Source organism: Colias croceus, chromosome 4, assembly GCF_905220415.1.
Source record: "Colias croceus chromosome 4, ilColCroc2.1".
Taxonomy (NCBI): Eukaryota; Metazoa; Arthropoda; class Insecta; order Lepidoptera; family Pieridae; genus Colias; species Colias croceus.
The window spans coordinates 9,108,761-9,134,784 of NC_059540.1; the positions used below are offsets into that span (position 1 = coordinate 9,108,761).

General features: G+C 33.7%; 3 protein-coding genes across 3 annotated transcripts in view; 2 read left to right on the forward strand and 1 right to left on the reverse strand.

Moving 5' to 3' along the window:
• The window catches only part of LOC123691001 (adenosine receptor A2b), a 50,203-nt gene extending 24,571 nt beyond the window's left edge, over positions 1–25,632 (forward strand). The window contains exons 2-3 of the mRNA XM_045635170.1: positions 15,727–15,938; positions 24,730–25,632. Coding sequence (XP_045491126.1) covers positions 15,727–15,938; positions 24,730–25,410 — 893 coding nt within the window. The 3' untranslated portion in view covers positions 25,411–25,632. The remainder of the gene's footprint in view (positions 1–15,726; positions 15,939–24,729) is intronic.
• Positions 5,041–5,764, reverse strand: LOC123691004. Its single transcript, XM_045635172.1, has one exon. It carries the CDS (start codon positions 5,703–5,705, stop codon positions 5,142–5,144), a length of 564 nt encoding a protein of 187 aa, XP_045491128.1. The 5' UTR covers positions 5,706–5,764; the 3' UTR covers positions 5,041–5,141.
• On the forward strand, positions 9,756–11,496 carry LOC123691002. Its single transcript, XM_045635171.1, has one exon. The coding sequence runs from the start codon at positions 9,874–9,876 to the stop codon at positions 11,074–11,076; it is 1,203 nt and encodes a 400-aa protein (XP_045491127.1). The 5' UTR covers positions 9,756–9,873; the 3' UTR covers positions 11,077–11,496.
• Positions 25,633–26,024: the final 392 nt, after the last annotated feature.

A 26,024-nucleotide genomic window follows, 5' to 3' on the forward strand; every position in this document is an offset into this window, starting at 1 on the left:
CAAACGAAATAATAATTAACTATCTTTTGCTTATTAATGTTCTTAGATCTTTTAGTAACTAGGCAAGCCTTCCCATAAATGTCGAAATTGATAAGTAATCTAAAGTAATAATGATTTACTAATGAACAACGACACGACGTTTCACGTTTAATATCGTAGGACGTAGATAGATAGATATACATTTGGTGAAATTTTCCTCTTTAACTTAAACGGAATCCTATAATAGTTTATGAAATTAAAAAGCCATTGTTTCATTATATCGCTTTTATTTAATAACTGTTAATGTACTTACGTTTTTCGCGTACCTATAAAGTAATCGACTCACGTCCACGTGTCTGATTCCACTGGGTGCAGATTCTTGGAGGTGAAATGTATTGTAATTGGTATTTTACCAAGTAGCCTATACGTGAGGGAATCTTTTACTAATGCAGTAATATAAGGCACAATTATTTACCATTGTGTCAAACAGATTTTTGAATGAAGTATTAGATCTATATTAATACTATAAAGCTGAAGAGTTTGTTTGAGCGCGCTAATCTCAGTAACTACTGGTACGATTTGAAAAATTATTTCGGTGCTAGATAGCCCATTTATCGAGGAAGGCTATAGGCTATATTATATCATCACGCTAAGACCAACAGGAGTAGAGCATTGCGGGTAAAACCGCAGGGCACAGGCACAGCTATAATAGCCATAAAGATGACCGGTTTTAATAGTCAATAATTACGTCTTTCGCTCCCTCAAGCTTTGAATGTATATGTATAATTGACAACCAGCTGCTGCCGAAAGCCCCCAACAAAATATTAATATAGATAATATTTGGCTCAAATTTATCCTGAAATGAGCTAATATTTAATAAAGGGTTTCCCTTTCTCGAAGGCCCATTGTCACAAATAGAAAGTCGAAGCGAAGTGAGCGCGAAGATTTCATTACGATACATCAAGTAATACTACCTTTATTTAAATTAACAATACCTTTTAATAAAATGCATTTCACAGTGTCAGCACGAGCGGTGAACTTGAACCAATCGAGGGCATTTAATTATTTCCCCGACAGTGACGTTTTAACGAGTGTATGGGGACCAATAGAGTAATTTTACTTATTAGACGACGTTTATCATGTAAATTATGCTATGTCTTTTCTATGTAGATTTCGATACATAGTATTGCAATAAATATATGCTATTTATTGCGGATGTGCTGAATCAGTGTTTTTGCTCATCATCATACGGTAATTATATACAATTTGAAATTTATCGTTTGTGAAGCGAGAAGCGACTTGTTTGTATAAAATTAAATAGATATATAAATAGAATTTATCTGAGGCCTTTTGGATTTTTTGTTAATCATCACTGGAAATCTGTGTTATTCAGTTCACGGGACGAATATACTAAGGAGTCAGTGTAATCGTACATAGTTTATTTATTTATTTATTTAAATAGGTACACACCACAGCTGACAATTTTGACTTATTATACACAAATTTAATCACAATCATGTTGCGGTAAAATGCCAGCCTAATTGTATGTACACAGCACAATTGAGGTTAAAAAAAAAATTATTAAAAATTACATTATTTCAACAATTCACAGATCAAGTAAAATATTTTTTTTAATACATGTCATAAAATAAATTGAATCCAACTCATAGTACAGATAAATATCACATCACTATAGGTAGCAATAACGCAATATTTCTAATAGTAAAATATTAAATTCCTTCAGTCAATATTCTAAATATCAAGAGGACTTTTACTGAATCCTTTTGTAACGAGCGTCGCATGTTTCAAGTGGTTTTATATTTGAAAGGGTCTATATATTACGTCTATATAATATGTATCTAGACACGTACTGAAGAGCTTTGAGAAGTTATTACCTTTTACCTAGTTATGCCTATCATTAGAACCCAATATTTGTTCACTTGATATTACAAAGGTAGAGCTCTGAAAACATACCTAACTATTTAAGGATGCTGTGAATAATTTATTAGAGTTTGTTGAAAATAAAACCTGCAAATTATTCAAAACAACAATGTTATATAATTCGCGAATTTGTTTACGTGGGTGTAGACGGGTTACGGTTCAAGTTGAACTTTTCTGTATTTATAACGAACATCGGGGTAGTGTCGTTATTTTTGTTACATAATTAACTACTTACATTTGTTTAATAATTATAATTATTCCCATATCCCTCGATTAACATCAATGGATTAACACCTATGTGAAATGTTGATTCTGCTGTGATGTAGGTAAATAATATATCATTTATCTTCTGTGACTAACAGAAAATATAAAGTTCTTATGGCCATGTTTTAAGACTATACGCGTAATGAATAAATTATATGTAAATAATATTCGCGTATAAAAGTTTAAATATATTATTCTACGCTCTTCAATATATTATTCTTCAAGTAGATATGTAGCTAAGTATCTACTATAAAAAAAAAACAAATTCAATGGAATTTATTATTCATTCAAAATATTAATCATGCCAGTTAAGTTTAAGTATTAAGTATTTATAATAAATCTGTTTGATTTCTCTTATTAATTAAAAAAATTTGAAAGTTGTATCACTGGTAGATTAACTGTGAATAATATTTTAACTCTTTGACAGAAAATTTAAAAGAACGATAGGTACAAAATTGCGAGTATCACAGGCACAGGCAAAGCCATAGATTAGAGTCATAGGCTATAATTTATATTTAACTAGCGGTCCGCTCCTGCTTCGTACGTAGGTACATACATATATTTTTCCTAAATATTTTTTTTTTATTTTTTTTATAAGGTGTTTCTCAATGTTAGCCAGAAGGGCTTTTACATTTTAACGCGGACGCGGGGGTGAACTGAAGGTTCACCCTGGTAGCGACATGCACAAGGGCGTCCCCCCTTGACGGGGATCTCGAACCTCGGCTTGGGCTGTCGCTTGAGTGGAGGAGGCCAGAAGGGCCCTAATCGGACGGGAAATATTTATTTGTTATCTCGTAGTTATCTGGGATGTATAGTAGGTATCTACGGTCTACCTAATCTGGGATCATATATAAATCCAACAGCAAAATTTTTAAAGTGAAACTTTTATTACATCGTCTCAAACTTTTTGGTATGTGTAGCGCATGTCGCGTGACGGTCGGAGAAGTTCCTGAGATGCGTATGTCAATTTAAAAACTGATAAAAAGCTTTATGTTTTTTTTTTCACAAATACTAAGTATAAAGAAGTTTACGTTAGAATTTGACTGTTCTAATACGACTGTTTTGTACAAGTTTAACCATAACAAATCGCCTACAGACAACAGATTGGCCAGAATGAAATACGTGAAGCAAATACAGCGTAATATATCGTGTGGATTCAGGCTTCTTTGCAGGACGATCTGATACCATTTTAATTCGAAATAAAATTAAGGATTAGTCGTGAAATCCCGCGCTGCGTAGTAAAGATATTCGCATGTTTTTGTTTTACTTACACAAAAAAATGTATGTATTTCACGAAAAGGGTAGAGCACTGAATATTTAATTTTAATTTTTAATACAATAAACATATTTTTGAAGTGAAACTTCTTTATCGGGGTTGGAAAAAAATGTAGTGTTACATTTTTTCGTTACGCGTGTCATTTTTCCGTTAAACGCGTGACATTTTCCGTTACGCGCCATCTTTTTCTTATCCCTACCACGCGTGATTCGACGTATTTCTCTGAAGTTGCATATAGTAAATTATTTTTGAAAAATAAGGTCATAAAGAAGTTTCACTTCTTACGTGTGACCACTAACACGCATACATTTTTTTAATACGTAGGTATATCAGATGTATTAAACTGTACTTAATACTATAAAACAATCTAAATCACAGGTACTTTAAAAAAAATCGTATATCCAAAGGATCTTAGATCTCTACAAGGATAATTATAATTTATGCTTGATTTACAAACAAGGCATTATTTCAGGAAAAAATAACAATAGGTAGGTACATTAGGTATCTTATATAATGAATGAAGCAGCCATTATGCATGACTCATAATATAAAGGTACCTAATTGAAATAATGTAACTGGTATCAGTCAGTTCTTAGTACCTACATCATGGTTTTTCAAAGCTAGCTTACTCGGTAGATATCTCATAGCTATTAATACAGCGATAAAGTCAATTAACACTTCAGTGTCATAAAACACAAAATAAATAGTACAAGTATTTTAAACTATTCAACATTGTTATACTTGCCCCGCAGTGCCCGCTCTTGTTGGTCATAGCGCAGCGTGATGATAAACCTATAGCCTTCCTCGATAAATGGGCTAATCCGAAAGAATGTTTAAAACCAGTAATTCCTGAGATTAGCGCGTTCAAACAAACAAATTCTTCTGCATTATGTAGGTGGTTATGCTTGATTTACAAATTAATTTCTATAAACAAAATGAAATAAATAATCACTAGTTTAATTTACCGATAATCACTAGTTTATTTTATTGATTGATAATGATGATTTTGAAACAGGCTTTGTTTCTACAATTTACATCTTACAGTATGTTTACAGTTTAGGTAGGTACCACTTATTTTTCCCGTTTCTGAGTTATACCTAGGTATTTCCTATTTTGGTACATATTCCTTGATTCTTTTTTTTAATATCATCTTTGATGAAGTGTGAAATAAATGTAATTTTATCGTATGTCATATGTGTATGAACGCAACGAAAAATACAATGTAGGTATGTTGTCAAAAGGGGAATTAGATATGGACCAGTAATTTTCACTTACAGCTGTATTGTTTTTGTAGACAATGTAGATAGCATCCATTGTAATTTTTAGTACTTACTTATGACGAATAAAGCGTGATCCATGGTTTTATTGTGTACAGCAAATGATAAATACCTATGCCGTAAACTCAGTTAATAACTCAGTTTTTTATGTTAAAATGATAAAAAAAAATCTATAAATATTTCATATTAATATGAACTTTATTTTCGAATAATTCTGTCTCCTCGGACCAGTTTTTATCAATAAAAGACCTTCACAATTATTGTTCACTAAAAGTAGTTTGAGGAAGTCAAATAACAGAATCATTCATGTATGAAATTGGTTTATTGCGCAAACTTACAAAATAAACTTATAGATTCTCACTTTTGTTAATAAATAAATAATACTTACAATGACAATTTTTCTATTAAACAAGGAACATGATAGCAATTAACATGATTACAGGCAATTTTGTAACGTTACGTAAGGCTGCACTATTCGTCATACGGCTATTGATGAAGTAAAGTATTTTATCACAATCCACTTTATAATTCGTCTCTGCTTCTCTACTGTACATTATGAGCCTGCAATACGCATCTCGACTTACATACAACCGCATACGCGTAATGGGATCCAAAACAGTGGTTATTTTCCAATCTATCACGCTTTCCTTTTGGTTGTTCACTTTCGGGGCAATATCTTCTTGCGGCCTTGGTTCTTCGCTCCATAAACTGACATCGACATCGTCTTCACTCATTTTCCTAGTGTTATAGTCATGTATATGGTTCCTTAGGAAGGATTGTGCTATATAGCAGTAGATGGCCACTGTTTCTATGAGCTCTACGTCCTCTATCCGGAGCCAGCATTGCTCGGAGCGCTCGTTACGGAAGGGCAATTGGAGAGGTACTGGCAACACAAGATACGGCTTATTATCGACGTTCCTTTCGGCGCCGGTTAGCATAATGTTTGTAAATAATAACGTGAATAACATTTTAACTGTGCAGTTGTATCGACGTCATTATCGTAACTAACCGATTGTCATGAACTAAATGTTGTTGCGGTAAAAGGTAGTGCAGAATAGTGCGTTGCCTTCACGAGTCTAAATGTTTATTGCCTCAATTTACTGCCTATTGTTCAACAATGTTATTAAAGAATGGGCAAGTTGATTACATATATTTATTTTTATTAGTAAATGATACGCTGTGCCTTCAAGGTTCGTTGAGCATATGTAGGTATAATATTTTAATAAGAAAATAACACGTAGAATTATTATGATAAAAACCTTTTGGTTCCAAAGTTTAATTGCAGTTTTAAATGAAATTAAAGTTTTTTTAATAAAGAACCTACATAGGTTTTTTAATAAACTACTCGTAGTTAGGTAATATAAGTATATTTTTTGCAAAGTGGAGATAAAAGTAGTTAGTTTAGTGTCGAAAATATTCAACTAAAACCTCTGTATTTTTTTGATTGCGTTGGCTAGTAGTTTGATTTATTTCCAGTTTCAAGGGACGGTGACTACCCATATAATATGAATTTCAGCATGACACCTCCAGCTCCAGGCGCTCGTGAGAAAAACGGTTCAGTCAGTATCTTAGCTACATGATAGCTACATAATATAGCATAGGATTTGATTGCCATTATATAATACAGTCCTGATATTACAATTAAAAGAAAAAGAATAATATAATTAAATCATTAAGAAACAATTAATATTTTCAATAAGTAGGTATGATTATTTAAAATTTTTGAAAGATTATTATATCTATTACCCAATTTTGTAGTGTTTATTATAAACTATCAGTTAGAAGATATTATGTAAGTACTTACTCGTTCTTTACGTTTCACCAGTCTGGACCCGGCATTTGATCTCAGTTTTTAGTTAAACACCTAGATTATAGGCTTTAGGTAGTTTGTATAAAATATTATAATATGTTTGAATTGGTATCAACAGGTGGGCATTTTCACAAAAATGTATACCCCCTGATTTTCACCTGTCCCTCGAATTCATTAAATTCTATATAATGAAGTAGTTGCCAGAATTATTTATATATGCTATCAAAGTGAAGAAACGTATACAATATTTTGTTTTTTTAACAAAAACTATGACATAATCTAAAATAAAGTTAAGTTAATTATAAATAACCATTGAAAAATGTGTAATTTTACGCTGTCCCCTGCTTACTCTTACGCGTTTATTAAATCATTTCTTAACTTTTTTGTTAGAAAGGTACCATCTTTTAAGGTTTTATTTGGTCCAGGATAATCAGTTACTGTGATAATAGTTAAAATATAATAACCTTATATAACAAAAATAAAATATAAAAAAATAAAAAAGAAAATCAAAAAAATTGTCCTTCCCGGAACGTTCAGTTTTGTCACCGATTTTCTAAAAAAGAAATTACTGTGGTTCAAATAGTTTTGCATTACTGTCAACACCATAGCTACTGCTATGCAACTTATCAGGTTAGAAGCCTTCAGGGTCCAAAAACTGCTTAGAAGGAGTGCACGCGTGTTTGCAAGCCGCAGGGACCAAATTCTTCATTCAGGTATGTGACCATATTTTGGCTTATTTCTATCTATTTATCTTGTAGTATTTAGTTAATTTTGTTTTAAATGTTTTTATATGTAAGTTGATCAAAAGTTTTGATGAATATAAGTGTTGTGGTTATATTTTAAACCGTTTTTATTACGAGAGGATTATCAAATGTGACTTCCGCTGTGTGACTATTTGAGCGGTCACATATACGCTGAACGAAAAGTCACAACATGCCTGAACACATAAAGCAATGTTTACATGGCGATTTTCTTGAGCTATAAAAATATTTTTCTAAGACATTTTTGACTGAGTTCCAAAAGTAGATTTCAAAAATAAAAATAATTTCCCCATACAGATCGCAACAGCTGATTGATCATTTTGCATGAGGAAGTAAATTTTTTTTTAGAGGAAAAAAAGAAGCAGTATGCATAAAAAGAAACAAAATAATCCAGCAGAACTAAGAATCTAGACAATGTGCCTTGTTTAACTACGAAAGGTAATAATGAAACAAAAATCTTAATTTTTTTTACGATATTTTTCATTGGTTTTTTTTTTATTTACAGATTAACCTTCGTGTTTGCAGCGTCCACTGAAACAAGATTTTTTATCCAATATGGTGATTGAGATTATTTATTTAAGGTTAATAATAAACGAATCACGAAGACTGATTATCGACTGATTAATTTGATTAGTGCCAATATAAAACATAAAAAGACTTCTTATTCTTGAATCTTGATAGTAATTAACCCTTTAGATAAATAATAATAATGTGATGGCTTAGTCCGAACTGATTGTGATAATTTAGGTTGAAGTTAAGTTAAGTTTATAATTAGGTATATTTATTATGTGCCTGCGTACTTTTTTTTCGCCATGTAAACGCACCCTTTCCCTTTTTAGGTATTCGGTTGTGTGACTGTCCCTATAATACGGAGCTGAATTTTTTAAATATTTCAGTAGATTTTACATTTAATGCCCTTCAAATCAGTCCCTTTAATGGAGAATAATACATAAGTGTTATATTTGTTGCCTTTTCTCTAAAAAAGTATCTAACATTTTAAATGTAAAGATAATAATGACAGTTAAAGTACCAGAGTCACAATACTGAATGTACTATTATTTTTTTTAATTAGCTTAGATCCAAAAGTTGGGAATAGTGAGTGTTTAAAATATACAAAATAACGATTTTAAGTTAATAAATAACCAATATCTAAAAATTCTTATATTTTGCACTGTTTTTCCAGCTACTGAATATAGTCACAAAACTGATATAAAATTGCGAGTCTTTCCATTGTGTCCTATTATTTTTACAGATTTCTCATTTTAAACCCATTGTATTATATTTTTTCTTGAAGTATATTGAATTTCCGTTTTAAAGAGACCAAAAAAAGTTTAAAATATAATACTTTATTAAAAAATGTATTTTTCAAGCAGGGGGTACATTTTTGTGAAAATGCCCAGGTATCAGCCCAATGATAATAACATAACAACTTTTCTTTTTTAATTCAACAACTCGTAATTAGCTAAATATAGATAACTAACTTTGATTTCAGTATCGCAATCTGTAAAATTTATAATGAAATGGTCTGTGGAAATATTATATAGTACACTATTAAATAATAGTACTATTGCCATCTGTAAAATTTATAACGTACTACTATCTAGTCTTACCACTTACCATCTACATTAAAATAATTGCTCTATTTCACGATAGATGGCGTTGTCACTAATTTAATTTACTAATTGAAAATTTAGTTCTTGTAAAAAATTGAAAAGAGTTCTACTGCTTTCAGTTAAAACTGATGTAATTAAAAAAAAAGGAAATTTTCCTTTCAAGTTATTGTTTCTGTCGAGTCATATTTACAAACATAATATTTTCAGTTAGTCAATGTTACCAATTAATAAATCATATTTAACACTTTTCATGTAATATTAATAAAATGTTTTGAAAATTTATTTAGCCAGACACAGTATTTTTTATGTAAAATATTTTCCTGATATAATTGTTCTAATTCATTTAAACTTTTAATAAAGAAAGGTTTTCACTTGTCTTATTTTAGTACTTTGATTTCATTATGAAGAAATTAGATTTCAACACAGAAGCTAGAAGCTAGAAGAAAGAAGATTTCAACACAGAAGCTTTCAAAAGATGTTGCAAGTTTATTAATTATTTGATACCATATGGAACGATTTAAATAGCAAAATCATTTAATGGCATTTGAAAAAAGGTTAGCTACGCATTCGATCTAATAAAATAAAACAATGCTTCACTCCGAGATGCTTCAAGAATACCTGCCATTTATTTAAATATCTATATACAATATTTGCAATAACCTCGGAAAGTACGATGCCATCTTTTGGGGTTTTAATATAAACTGATTAAAATACGTTTTTACTCGCCAAAGTATAGATGGCGTCGCTTTCTTTAATAAATGTCAGTTTGTTCGAGAGACGATGTGTCCCCCCCCCTGATATATTCACAATGTTTATTTGCATTGTGTTGTGCTAATTTTGAAAGCAGAGCCGTGAATCGTGATGCAGAGCTTACTTCAGTTCATTGCGCGCGAGTGACAGTGTTGAACGTGTGAATAGTTTTGTTTTGAAGAAAATATAAATTTTAGAAAATATGCAGCGGTATTTTTATGGATTGCTCTTTGCAATCCTTCTGCTATCTATAACTGGTCCGTTAGAAGCTAAACGAACTTTCGGTGGTGGAAGACACAGTTATCCTAAATCTGGTGGCCTCTCGGGTAGTGGGGGCAGTCATTCGTATCCACAATCAGGCGGATTGTCTGGTGGGGGTCATGGTTATCCTTCGTCTGGCGGAGCTCATGGATATCCGTCTGGTGGACTGTCTGGAGGAGGACACGGTTATCCTTCCTCAGGGGGTAGTCATGGTTATCCATCGTCCGGTGGCAGCCATACATATCCATCATCCGGCGGATCTCATGGATATCCACCCGGAAAAGGACTTTCGGGCAATTCCCCAAGTACGGGTGCGGGTCATACAACTAATGTACACTATCATTACAATTATAATCCTCCACAACAAATAAGATACACTCCAGTTCACGGTGGTGCACCTATGAGCTATCCCGTCTATCGTGGATCGCCCCCAAATTACGTGTACCAATACAAAGACTCCGGCAGTAAATACGGTACGCTGCTGGCTGGGCTTGCGCTGCTCAACCTTGGAACACTTGCCGCTGGAACTTATGCTCTAAGTAAAAGTCATTCTTCAAACAATTATACGCCCCGGCCTGGCGAGGTTTGCAAATTCGGTGTTAGAAAAGACAACGGCGATTACGAAGAAACCAAAATAGACTGCAACTTGATAACTAGTTTTATATTCGAAGAGGAAGCTAAGACCCAAAGCGCCCCCGCAGGCACAAACACGACAGTAATTACAACGGTGACCAATGTAACAACCGTGAATGGTCCAGCAACAGACTCTCCGCCACCAGCTCCGAAACAATTGTATGAAATGTTGCCCAATGGTACGTTAGTTCCTGTAAATGTGACTAACGAAGCTTCAGCAAATACTACGAGTAATGAATCGAATAACACAATGACGTCATCAGTGACGATCACTACAACGAATACGACAGTCACTAATGCACTCGATGTGAAGGGAAAGCCCGTTGAAGTCACGCCGGGAATGCAGTGCTATGTGATACGACACAGCCCAACATCGAATATGAAGCGATCTGTACCTTGTAAACTTTTGCAAACATATGCCGACCAATCGCTAAAGAAGAACTCGGCGTCTAAAAATATGCCAGCTTTAACAATATTGACTGTAATTGTAGGAATGTTAGTGTTTCATTAGATCGTAATAAAGACCAAATTTCTAAGGGGTCTTATGATAAACCGTAAGAGTAACATCCAAATTGTCGTATGTTTAAACTTTAAATTAAAACACGATTGTATTGAATATTAGCTAATTTACAAACTTGAATGGTAGGTAGCTATTTGTAAAATCAGGTCCGTCCGCAAAAAGTGCGATAGCTACAAAAGAAAAGGAAACACTATGCATAGCTTGTAAACAAATTATTTATATCTATTTTTATGTAAGAGCTCAGTTAGAATTAATAATTAATATGCCCTTGAACGCAAACTCTTTAAATTGCTAAAATATTTAATTCTCTCGAACGTTTCGGGTTTTCTGGAGTTTCTAGAGAATGTACCTATTGTATTATTTCATTTGTGATATTTTGATAGTTTTTATTAATTAAAGTTCTGTTACTAATAATATTGTTTTATTAAATTGACTCTTCATCAACTAGGTACCTATTTAAGTTTACAGTTATTATTTAATTAAAAATGACATTAGATAAACCAATCGTAGATGAAATGTTTGAATAGGTACTAATGACTACAATACAATTAAAACTGTATCTATCGCCTACTACATTAAAGACACATCAGTTAATGTAGCCGTTGTCGTAACTACATTATTGAATTATCAAAATTTTGATAATATGTAGCGTACCTACCTTGTTTATTTTATGCTGTTGACGTCTTGCAATATATACCTAAATGTAATTTTTACTAAAAAACTCAATAAAACAAAGAATTGTGATTGCCTGAGCATTATTCGTCACACAATAAAAACTGAAGTATGTATTCAAAATTATGGTTTGACATGCGACAAGCTTTAATGTGTTCATAATTGTGAAGAACACGCAGTCATACGTTTCTTATTCCTATTGATATAGTCAATCGATATAATTGATTCCAAGTAATATAGTATGTGTATGAAAATTCCAGGTTAGAAACCTGTTAGGCGAAAACTTATATATTTAAACATAATTAGTAATAATAATTCTCTAACTACCTACCTAGTTTAAAAAAAAACCAAAACCACTAAAATGAAATGTCACGGATCCTTGATAAGCTGTGTTGATAAGTGTACAAATATTGAATTAAATCTATCCGTTTAAAGTAAGTCAAAATCAAGTCTTGACGAGGTCGAATTCGTCCAAAAATACAAGTGAAGCTAACAAAAGCGTGTTCAAATAAGAAAACGTAACAATAGAAATCGATATTTTTTCCTGTCTTAACATAACAAGACGAATTCAGTGTACTCTCTATTCATAACATTAGTTTGAATTACCAAATACCTGCTATTAATAAATGTCTTAGAAATTCATGAGACTAGGCTGTATGAAGATAAGTGATCGTTTAAAGACAGTAGGTAGCAATATCGGTAAAATGGTTTACTAAAGGATGGATGGTTATAAGGATAAATGTTCCCACAAAATCAGATGATTCTAAGCAAGAGGCTATAGTCCATAGCCAATTATTAGTTATTAGTGGTCCGCCCCGGCTTCGCCTGTGGTACATATTTCGCAAAAAAAGGTAGCCTATGTCCTTTCTCGGGTATCAAAATATCTCCATACCAAATTTGTTCAGTAGTTTAGGCGTGATTGCGTAACAGACAGACATACAGAGTTACTTTCGCATTTATAATATTAGTATGGATTAGTATGGATTACCATCACTTATCACTAATAAAATTCTCTTAGACTTTATTATAATTTATTTATGGATACATTGTACAATTGTACATCAATTACACAGTGCATTATGCATACATCATAGTAATTTATTATCATCATATCTAAACGGAAAATCTTTAACATTAATTTAATATTTATCATAGAATCTTCGTATTTACTATGAGCACTTTAGTTTATACATCACCATATTCTTCATCAAAACAGTCTTTACATGATGAGTATTTAATATTTATTAACACATTCTTCACTTGGTATTGAACATGTATTGACGCCATACATCGTTTTCATTAGCTTAATTATACTATTGTCCTTAAATGCCGTGTCGAAACGTTTATACGCAGACTTAGCTTTTATTTTAATTTGGCACTAGCTTTCCGTGACCCACTTCATCCGCTCTGAAGAAAACCAAATTACATACCAACTGAATTCTTCCTCAAGAACGGCTCTGGTCTCTATCTATTACAAAAATTCTCATCACAATCCGTTGCGTAGTTTTAAAGATCTAAGCATACATAGGGACGGACAGACAGTGACAAGGACTTTTTCTATTTAGTGATTTGTAAGCTAAAACCCTTTATGATATTATATATTATACATAATTTAACATAATATATTATATGCTATACGACTGGAGCTATTGTACAAATCTTAAGATTAATTTTTGTGGAGATATTTATTTAAAAGTGTATATCCCAATAAATACCATCGAACTACAGCAACTTGCTTTATCCGGTGCTTTCAGTGGAACACTCACACTAAAAATTGGTCATGTTGTAGTCGGATAAGAAATAAGTTTTCCGTATAATTTTGTATCTTTAAAATCGGTAGAGAACACTAAAAAAGCAAAACTAAAGAAACGAAAATCAGAACCTATATATTACCACTATTGCCTAGAATCTAGATAATAATAATTAATTACTTTATTGTTTATATCCATACAAAAATGAAAATACATACATATATTTAGATTGCGTCTAGAAACATTCTACCTACGTATATACAATAAAGGTAAGGCTCTTACTAAGTAAATAATCTTGTTTACATTTCAGTTTACCATGCATATAAATATACCTACATAATTTATATCTATAATCGAAGTGTCTATTCATAATGTTTTTAGAACAGTTTTTATTAACAGCGTATACCTGTAGGTATTAATTAGGTTGTAGGATCTACATTGGTTTTGAAAAAAATATCTGCATTCTGCCCTGTCTAGTGTGTCTACTTTTTGTGATGTGAGATAATATTATGTCCATGATCTACCTAATAAACAATCTTGTAGTATAGTAGTTATAGTTGAGCTTTGTTTGCATAAAACTCTAGGTACTTATATACAATTTATTTTTAACAAACTATATAAACTCGACATTTTTTTCCTTTGTACCGTTGACCTTTGCGTGGTAATTATAAGGATTTAACTGTAAAGAAAGAAAATATAGTTTGGAAAATCCAAAAGTGCACGCCTCATAATCTCATCCTTTACAATAAAATTGATTATTTATAAAGAGTACGTGACTATAAATATAAAAAAGAAATAAAATAAAACATTTGGAAAAGAAAGCGGTACCGTAATAATTGAGCTATTGTATATATATCGTATAATTGATCCTCAGAACGTACGTTTATTTGTAGTACGCAATTGCCGTATCAAACCTGTTGTGTTAGAAATCATTGTAGGTACCTACTTCATAGTTTTAGCAACATAATTGGAAACTCAAATTAAAACGTAGACCGTAAGCCTTGATAAAATACATGCCAATGTAAAGTTGGTCAAATCCATTTCAATTGAATGTTCAGATTACAGGTGTACGTAACTACCGACATGATTCATAACAATTTTCATTTAAACACTTTAAGCAGATGAATAAGCGATCTCTGTACGTATGTAAAACGTAAATAATATTAATAATAATTATAACATTATAGATATAACACATAGTGATTCAATGACGTTGTTTTACGTGCGTAGGTAAATATTACGCAATTCAATCACCTGTTACATGAAAACTATAGATCTAATAAAAGAATTTTGTTGAATTGGTTTAAAGTTTTAATAGTTTCATATAACAAAATGATACGAACATAATAATATTAATACCTTCATATTTTGTGTTCATAAATTTTATATCTTTTCCGTCGTAGAAGGATCCATTATGAAATTATTTGGTACGATTTAACTGTATAAGAATATGACTAAGTGGGGTAAGTACTATCCGATAAGAAATTTGTAAACAATATAATATATATTTGCTCATCGATTAGGTAATTATATATTCTAAAATATTTACCTACTTATCAAACTGTTTACATATCGCGCATTATTGAGCTGGAAAACCATCCAACTTATATAAAATAGCTTATAAATATAATATATCAAATATTAGAGACTAACTTTAGGTTATACCACTAACATCTTTTTTTATTTGTCTGAGATAGGGCATGTGATAAGTACTTACATGACTCATTTGTCTATCATGAAACAAAAAGAACCTTCATACAAAGCTTATCACACTTCCTCGCTGTAAACTATTAATAAAGTTTTTAATTTTTATATTATATTACAATAATATGTTTTATTATATTTAGTGGAATAATTACGACATTCGAGATACTTAGAGAGATAAGCTAACAAAATTTGTTGTTGAAATACAAATTAAAAGTTTGTATGTTAATGTTATCACTAATTATTATCAGTAAGACAACTAGCAACAGGACAATAACAAAGACAACTTATTGGGTTACAATTATAGCTTTTAATATTAACAAAAGTTAACAGATACTACATTAATCCAGTATTTGAAGTGAAACTTCTTCGCGTTGAATGTAAAATTTCAAGGTGTCACGTCATGGAGCAAGGTGACGATTTTGGTATCTATGAATCTCGCCAAAGAAGTTTCACTTCTGGCACGTGTGCTTCACACACGCTCTGTTTTCAGTTAAGTTTTGTTTATTTTCAGCAATAATCTCTGTGTGCTGGGTGGCTGGCGCAGGCGTGGGGTTCCTACCGCTCCTGGGCTGGCATGCAGCAGTTGGGCCCACTCCGAGCTGCTACTTTGTGGAAGTCATGGACTACAACTACCTCCTCTTCCTGTACTTCGCGACCATTGTCACGCCCAGCGTTTTGCTTGCTGCATTTTACGCGCATATATACCGCGTTGTTGTTAAACAGGTATGTTTTATATAGAAGAAGAAGCCGCTGACATGTACCATAAGTGAAGTCCCGTGTCCCCGTAGTGGGGTAAGGGGCAGATACATTATGCATACATCTGTTTCACTGATCGATTTTCTTTAGGGACAAGTAGGTGATCAGCCTTCTGTGTCCTACCAGACCGAGACATTTTTTTTTCTTCGTCTCCACCGGGAATCGAACCCAGGACCCCTCGGTTCTACGCTCACGCGTAAACCACTGTACCAAGGAGGCGGACATGTACCATATTTAATATTTATTTATCACTTGCTGACTAATATTTATTTATCCATTCAGTATCTATCTGTCTTGATACAAAAGAAGTAGCCAAATCGGTTAAGATGTTCTTATTGTTCACCCGTGCTGTAACCAAGGGAAAATCAAGTATTTCTTTTGCATAAGTGTTATTCTGGTACATAGCTATATTACTGCCAAATATAATCCAAATTCGGTTTTCATGTGAAAGCAAACATAAGTAGATAGGTACTACATACACACATCCGTCCTCACAAACTTTCTCTTTATAATATTGGGAAGATAAGATAGGGTTAGACAGATGATAATATATAAATAGCCTGCCTGGGCTTTGATAATACTATGAGATTGACATTCGAGATTCACGATCATGATATATCACTTGTTATTTATGGGCACATGGGCGTTATAATGAACGTAGGTAATAATATGAATTATATTATAACTACGGTCTACGGCTATTTGGAAACAAATCGTTAAATAACGTTTCTGGTAATACATAATAATAAAATGTTATTAGAGATGTCTATTATTTTTAACCGACTTCAAAAAAAAGGAGGAGGTTATCAATTCGGCCGGTATGTTTTTTTTTTTTTAATGTATGTACACCGATTACTCCGAGGTTTCTGAACCGATTTACGTGATTCTTTTTTGTTCGATGCGGGATGGTGTCGAATTGGTCCTATAAAAATTTTATTTGGATAGGCCCAGTAGTTTTTATTTTATGAGCATTTTTGTAAATGTTGCAACTGCAAGTTTGAAGTCGGTTGTTTTTAACGCAGTTATCACGTCTTGTAGGTATATGTACCTAGTTGAAAAGAATATTGCATTGGATGCTCAAAACATTTATTGTAACAAAACGGATAAATGTTCCTTTTCCCTGTATAAAACAAGTCATTTTACTAGAGGTTATTTCTTAATAAGCAGATCGGAAAAACATTCTTTCAGAATTTAGATAATAAACAGCGTGATACGCTTATCGGTGTAAATTGTAAAACAAAACATTGTTTGGGAAATCAAGTGCGATATGGCTATTATTTACATTTCTCAGATTGTTATATTCAACCCAGATTACTGCTTTGTTTTATATCTGAAACATTTGAAATAAAACATTTTTTTTTGATAAATGGAACATTCCGCCGGCGGCTTCACCCGTTTTCAAAGAAAAAAGATTTCCGGGATAAAACCTGTCCTATGTGTTAATCCATGTTACCTATATGTGTGCTAAATTTCATTGTAATTGGTTCTGTAGTAGTTGCGTGAAAGAGTACATATCTAACAAACATACATACACATATAATGTATATTCATCCTGACAAACTTTCGCAGTTATTTAATGGTAGTAGGATAGGATAAGGATTTATATTTTTTGGTTTTTATGGCATTCAAATGCTTTATAAATATAAATTTATAAAGAATAGAAAAAATTCGATCACGAGGCGGGACTTGAACCCGCATCCTTCGCGCCATTCCGGGGCGGATGCCTAACCAACTCAGCCACTCGTGACCCGCCTGAGCAATCGAATTTATTCTATCCTTTCAGTTTTATGTGTCTTAAGGGACACACCGCGCGCCATCTATTGAGATGATTTAACAACCATTTCAACCAATATGAAGCACTTTTCAGTGAATACAATATTGTAACGATGGGACACGACCTTTTCTTGAATTTATATTTTTTGGTTTTTATGGCATTCAAATGCTTTATAAATATAAATTTATAAAGAATAGAAAAAATTCGATCACGAGGCGGGACTTGAACCCGCATCCTTCGCGCCATTCCGGGGCGGATGCCTAACCAACTCAGCCACTCGTGACCCGCCTGAGCAATCGAATTTATTCTATCCTTTCAGTTTTATGTGTCTTAAGGGACACACCGCGCGCCATCTATTGAGATGATTTAACAACCATTTCAACCAATATGAAGCACTTTTCAGTGAATACAATATTGTAACGATGGGACACGACCTTTTCTTGAATTTATATTTTTTGGTTTTTATGGCATTCAAATGCTTTATAAATATAAATTTATAAAGAATAGAAAAAAAAAATTCGATCACGAGGCGGGACTTGAACCCGCATCCTTCGCGCCATTCCGGGGCGGATGCCTAACCAACTCAGCCACTCGTGACCCGCCTGAGCAATCGAATTTATTCTATCCTTTCAGTTTTATGTGTCTTAAGGGACACACCGCGCGCCATCTATTGAGATGATTTAACAACCATTTCAACCAATATGAAGCACTTTTCAGTGAATACAATATTGTAACGATGGGACACGACCTTTTCTTGAATTTATATTTTTTGGTTTTTATGGCATTCAAATGCTTTATAAATATAAATTTATAAAGAATAGAAAAAATTCGATCACGAGGCGGGACTTGAACCCGCATCCTTCGCGCCATTCCGGGGCGGATGCCTAACCAACTCAGCCACTCGTGACCCGCCTGAGCAATCGAATTTATTCTATCCTTTCAGTTTTATGTGTCTTAAGGGACACACCGCGCGCCATCTATTGAGATGATTTAACAACCATTTCAACCAATATGAAGCACTTTTCAGTGAATACAATATTGTAACGATGGGACACGACCTTTTCTTGAATTTATATTTTTTGGTTTTTATGGCATTCAAATGCTTTATAAATATAAATTTATAAAGAATAGAAAAAATTCGATCACGAGGCGGGACTTGAACCCGCATCCTTCGCGCCATTCCGGGGCGGATGCCTAACCAACTCAGCCACTCGTGACCCGCCTGAGCAATCGAATTTATTCTATCCTTTCAGTTTTATGTGTCTTAAGGGACACACCGCGCGCCATCTATTGAGATGATTTAACAACCATTTCAACCAATATGAAGCACTTTTCAGTGAATACAATATTGTAACGATGGGACACGACCTTTTCTTGAATTTATATTTTTTGGTTTTTATGGCATTCAAATGCTTTATAAATATAAATTTATAAAGAATAGAAAAAAAAAATTCGATCACGAGGCGGGACTTGAACCCGCATCCTTCGCGCCATTCCGGGGCGGATGCCTAACCAACTCAGCCACTCGTGACCCGCCTGAGCAATCGAATTTATTCTATCCTTTCCGTTTTATGTGTCTTAAGGGACACACCGCGCGCCATCTATTGAGATGATTTAACAACCATTTCAACCAATATGAAGCACTTTTCAGTGAATACAATATTGTAACGATGGGACACGACCTTTTCTTGAATTTATATTTTTTGGTTTTTATGGCATTCAAATGCTTTATAAATATAAATTTATAAAGAATAGAAAAAATTCGATCACGAGGCGGGACTTGAACCCGCATCCTTCGCGCCATTCCGGGGCGGATGCCTAACCAACTCAGCCACTCGTGACCCGCCTGAGCAATCGAATTTATTCTATCCTTTCAGTTTTATGTGTCTTAAGGGACACACCGCGCGCCATCTATTGAGATGATTTAACAACCATTTCAACCAATATGAAGCACTTTTCAGTGAATACAATATTGTAACGATGGAACACGACCTTTTCTTGAATTTATATTTTTTGGTTTTTATGGCATTCAAATGCTTTATAAATATAAATTTATAAAGAATAGAAAAAATTCGATCACGAGGCGGGACTTGAACCCGCATCCTTCGCGCCATTCCGGGGCGGATGCCTAACCAACTCAGCCACTCGTGACCCGCCTGAGCAATCGAATTTATTCTATCCTTTCAGTTTTATGTGTCTTAAGGGACACATAAAACTGAAAGGAACCGCGAAGGATGCGGGTTCAAGTCCCGCCTCGTGATCGAATTTTTTCTATTCTTTATAAATTTATATTTATAAAGCATTTGAATGCCATAAAAACCAAAAAATATAAATTCAAGAAAAGGTCGTGTCCCATCGTTACAATATTGTATTCACTGAAAAGTGCTTCATATTGGTTGAAATGGTTGTTAAATCATCTCAATAGATGGCGCGCGGTGTGTCCCTTAAGACACATAAAACTGAAAGGATAGAATAAATTCGATTGCTCAGGCGGGTCACGAGTGGCTGAGTTGGTTAGGCATCCGCCCCGGAATGGCGCGAAGGATGCGGGTTCAAGTCCCGCCTCGTGATCGAATTTTTTCTATTCTTTATAAATTTATATTTATAAAGCATTTGAATGCCATAAAAACCAAAAAATATAAATTCAAGAAAAGGTCGTGTCCCATCGTTACAATATTGTATTCACTGAAAAGTGCTTCATATTGGTTGAAATGGTTGTTAAATCATCTCAATAGATGGCGCGCGGTGTGTCCCTTAAGACACATAAAACTGAAAGGATAGAATAAATTCGATTGCTCAGGCGGGTCACGAGTGGCTGAGTTGGTTAGGCATCCGCCCCGGAATGGCGCGAAGGATGCGGGTTCAAGTCCCGCCTCGTGATCGAATTTTTTCTATTCTTTACAAATTTATATTTATAAAGCATTTGAATGCCATAAAAACCAAAAAATATAAATTCAAGAAAAGGTCGTGTCCCATCGTTACAATATTGTATTCACTGAAAAGTGCTTCATATTGGTTGAAATGGTTGTTAAATCATCTCAATAGATGGCGCGCGGTGTGTCCCTTAAGACACATAAAACTGAAAGGATAGAATAAATTCGATTGCTCAGGCGGGTCACGAGTGGCTGAGTTGGTTAGGCATCCGCCCCGGAATGGCGCGAAGGATGCGGGTTCAAGTCCCGCCTCGTGATCGAATTTTTTCTATTCTTTATAAATTTATATTTATAAAGCATTTGAATGCCATAAAAACCAAAAAATATAAATTCAAGAAAAGGTCGTGTCCCATCGTTACAATATTGTATTCACTGAAAAGTGCTTCATATTGGTTGAAATGGTTGTTAAATCATCTCAATAGATGGCGCGCGGTGTGTCCCTTAAGACACATAAAACTGAAAGGATAGAATAAATTCGATTGCTCAGGCGGGTCACGAGTGGCTGAGTTGGTTAGGCATCCGCCCCGGAATGGCGCGAAGGATGCGGGTTCAAGTCCCGCCTCGTGATCGAATTTTTTCTATTCTTTATAAATTTATATTTATAAAGCATTTGAATGCCATAAAAACCAAAAAATATAAATTCAAGAAAAGGTCGTGTCCCATCGTTACAATATTGTATTCACTGAAAAGTGCTTCATATTGGTTGAAATGGTTGTTAAATCATCTCAATAGATGGCGCGCGGTGTGTCCCTTAAGACACATAAAACTGAAAGGATAGAATAAATTCGATTGCTCAGGCGGGTCACGAGTGGCTGAGTTGGTTAGGCATCCGCCCCGGAATGGCGCGAAGGATGCGGGTTCAAGTCCCGCCTCGTGATCGAATTTTTTCTATTCTTTATAAATTTATATTTATAAAGCATTTGAATGCCATAAAAACCAAAAAATATAAATTCAAGAAAAGGTCGTGTCCCATCGTTACAATATTGTATTCACTGAAAAGTGCTTCATATTGGTTGAAATGGTTGTTAAATCATCTCAATAGATGGCGCGCGGTGTGTCCCTTAAGACACATAAAACTGAAAGGATAGAATAAATTCGATTGCTCAGGCGGGTCACGAGTGGCTGAGTTGGTTAGGCATCCGCCCCGGAATGGCGCGAAGGATGCGGGTTCAAGTCCCGCCTCGTGATCGAATTTTTTCTATTCTTTATAAATTTATATTTATAAAGCATTTGAATGCCATAAAAACCAAAAAATATAAATTCAAGAAAAGGTCGTGTCCCATCGTTACAATATTGTATTCACTGAAAAGTGCTTCATATTGGTTGAAATGGTTGTTAAATCATCTCAATAGATGGCGCGCGGTGTGTCCCTTAAGACACATAAAACTGAAAGGATAGAATAAATTCGATTGCTCAGGCGGGTCACGAGTGGCTGAGTTGGTTAGGCATCCGCCCCGGAATGGCGCGAAGGATGCGGGTTCAAGTCCCGCCTCGTGATCGAATTTTTTCTATTCTTTATAAATTTATATTTATAAAGCATTTGAATGCCATAAAAACCAAAAAATATAAATTCAAGAAAAGGTCGTGTCCCATCGTTACAATATTGTATTCACTGAAAAGTGCTTCATATTGGTTGAAATGGTTGTTAAATCATCTCAATAGATGGCGCGCGGTGTGTCCCTTAAGACACATAAAACTGAAAGGATAGAATAAATTCGATTGCTCAGGCGGGTCACGAGTGGCTGAGTTGGTTAGGCATCCGCCCCGGAATGGCGCGAAGGATGCGGGTTCAAGTCCCGCCTCGTGATCGAATTTTTTCTATTCTTTATAAATTTATAGGATAAGGATATTAAAGCATATGAGTACCATATATATTAAAAACTAGCTTCCGCCCGCGACTCCGTCCGCGCGGATGTCGGTCTTCGCGTGGATGGTTTATTTCTCCATTTTGAGTAGGTACCTCTGACAATAAAATCTTATAAATATCTATTGGACCCAATTCCCAAATACGGCTAGGCCTATAATAATACGCAACGTCTATGGATAAAACTGAAAAATTAAGATTAATTTTTTTCTACGTATTTTTCCAGGATAAAAAGTATCCTATTTTACGCCCAGGATAATAAGGTATAATTATACCAAGTTTCATCGAAATCGAACCGCTAGTTTTCACGTGATGCCTTCACATACAGACAGACAAAAATTTTTTTAATCACATAATATTTGGGTTTGGTATCGATCCAGTAACACCCCCTGCTATTTATTTTTTCAATATTTTCAATGTACAGAATTGACCCTTCTACAGATTTATTATATGTATAGATACGTAAACCTATTTACCTACCTTACCTATTTACCTAATTTTTTTATTAGGTATACTTTATTGTGCTCGCCACATGAAACTTACAACTCACAGAAGGCGGTCTTTATTAAATGTCTAGTACGTTTAAAAATACTGACTTTCTGCGTACAATGCGTACTGTGTAAACGGTACATTTATTATGTCTAATTAATGTTGGAAGTCTTGAGGAAGTAAAATTATGGATCAATTACCTACCTTCCTCTAGCTCTAGCGTTGTACAGTTTATTTAGACTATGAAGTTTTGTAACCGGCTGTGACGAAAAAAGTTACATAATTAGCTAAATAGTGAAAGTTTAAAAAATATCTTTAGAATTAATATATTTTATCAATTAGTATCAATACCTACTACCCATATAAAATATCTTTAAAATATACCTAATACATACTAAGCAAGGCTTATTTTCAGTACAATAATGTATTTAGATGCATCCAATTTTATTACTAGTAATGTAAAGTTAATCTTAGTTTTTATCTATTTCTTATCCTTCATCGATTTACACTGGATAGAGTTGAATGTAATTAATTGGTGTCAATCGAGATACTGTGCGTGTTTTCAAGATTAAAAAACAGGCCGTCTTCGCACGCCATCTAGTTATATAAAAAATGCAGAACTTAAAAGTATAAATGGGTACCTACTTATTTGAGATTGATAAAAAAATCTACATTATTGAAGTAACTAGGTGTGTAAATAAAGAGAAATCACATATTTTTGTGTTATTACAAATTTCTGTAATTATTATTACAGGAATGTTTTTGATTCATATTTTTAAATTTGGCATGTCGATTTTTAAATAGAAAGTTGTATCTTGGTTGTATGCATGCATGCACGCATGCTTTCACCCACCACGATGTCAACGACCGAAGTCAAACGAATTGCGTTGATTTTACATGATAATGTTAATACCTACTCATTTTTTTATATTTATACATGTAACAATGGTTAGGTATCTTGTACCTACCTATATTATTGCTTACGAATTTTTGTCATAAGTAAAAAATTCGGATGATAGTATCAAATTTTTACACCAAGTTTAAATATAATACATACATCCTATAAGTAGGTATAATATTCTCATAATAATTAAAGTCCTCCGAAATGGCTCGACCTATTCTCATGAAATTTTGTGTGCATAAAAATGGATTTGTAGGTATATTAATGTATGTATATTTATTACCTGCCTACCCTATTGGGTAGGCCTGCGAATCGGACAATATCTATTTTTCATGCCCAAAAGGACAGAACAACGTTTGTTGGGTCAGCTAGTATTTTTATTAATGTAGATATTTTATAAATAAAAATATTCATAAAATACATACATTAATATACCTACAAATCCATTATCGAAATAAATTTCTAACGAAATCTATAGCTTACAATGGTAGCATAACTTTTTTATGTAAATAGGTTACCTAAAGACATGCTAAACATAGTCTATGGTTATTGTCTATAGGTATGCGGTTATTGTCTCGTAACAAGGTCATATTATTTGAACAAAATTTCGACCATTGTCGAGTGTGATGTCCATTGTAGTTATTACACCAATTGTATTGATAGAATAGATTTGACAACAAGTTTTTGCCTAATCTTCTCGATTGTGGAAGTACCTACAAATGCCTAATCAACATAATTTACCCTCCTTCAACGTTTTAGATTTAAATAATATGATAATGTTTATATTATTTTTTCAGATGAGTGCAGTGGTGACCGTAGAAGGTGGACAGGGTCGTGCTGGAACTATGCTGCGAGTGCTAGGAGCGGCCCAGAAACGTGAAGTAAAAGCTACACAAAACCTGGCGATCATCGTCTTTTTCTTCATTATCTGTTGGATACCTTTGTACACTATCAATGCCATAAAAGCGTTTATGCCGGAGCTAGACATACCGAACCCTCTCACATACTTCTGCATAATTTTCTCCCATTTAAACTCAGCAATTAATCCACTTTTGTATGCATATCATTTAAAAGACTTTAGAGCAGCTTTGAAAGGATTAATTTGTAGTGTCATTGGAAGAGGTGTGCCCATAACAGCTGCGTACAGGCCCCCGGCACCAATATACAGACCAGCGTTGGAAAGATGCAACGCGTTGAGAGAGAGACCTCGAGTTTATGTTAATTCTCCAGTGTGGCTTCGACAAAAGGAAGCGGAAAGAGTTGCGTTGGAGGAAAACACGAACGCGGTTACAACACGGTCCGTGAATGCTGATTTGGAACCATTTTTAATTAAAGGTTCGGGTAGCCGTACGCCAGAGGGACGGGAAAATCATCTTGGTCCATACCTCATAGAGTCGAATCAGGAATGTCAGAGCCCATGTCGAAAAGTGGAGAACTTTATCAGAAGGGTCCGTAGTGTTAGCTCGGAACGGAGTTGACAAGAAACAAGCCGGGAACAGGCCTATCGAGTCACGCAATGAAGCTTTAATTTATTTTAGTGGAATTTTGTAAATAGACAGAGTATTACGTTATTTATATTTATTGAATAATAGATTTATTTTTATTTTACATTTTGAATGATGTTATTGATATTATTGTGATTGTTGTTGTGCATGTACATGGAACGTCAATTGCTTGGAATATAAATGTGAGATAAACGGATAAAATTTGTTTGATTTATTTTGTTTATAAATAATATGCCTAAGTATAAATTATTATTAGATATATTAATATGTAAGCACGTGAACAGATCATATTGAAAAATTTACTTGTGTACATAGATATAATATGTACTAGTACATAATATTATCTCTATGCTTGTGTACATAAGTTATTTCAATGCCACATTATTCAATGAATCTGTATTGTGAGCATTTATTTACAAACTTATATTCAATAATACCAAGAGATTTTATTTATTTTAAAACAAGTTGCATCAGTACAATGAAAATGACCTTACCATAAAATATGTATGTACATAGCTAGGTACTTAGTAATTCGAGAATATCACGTGACCGAACCACTGTTTATGGACAGTTACTTAAAATCAATT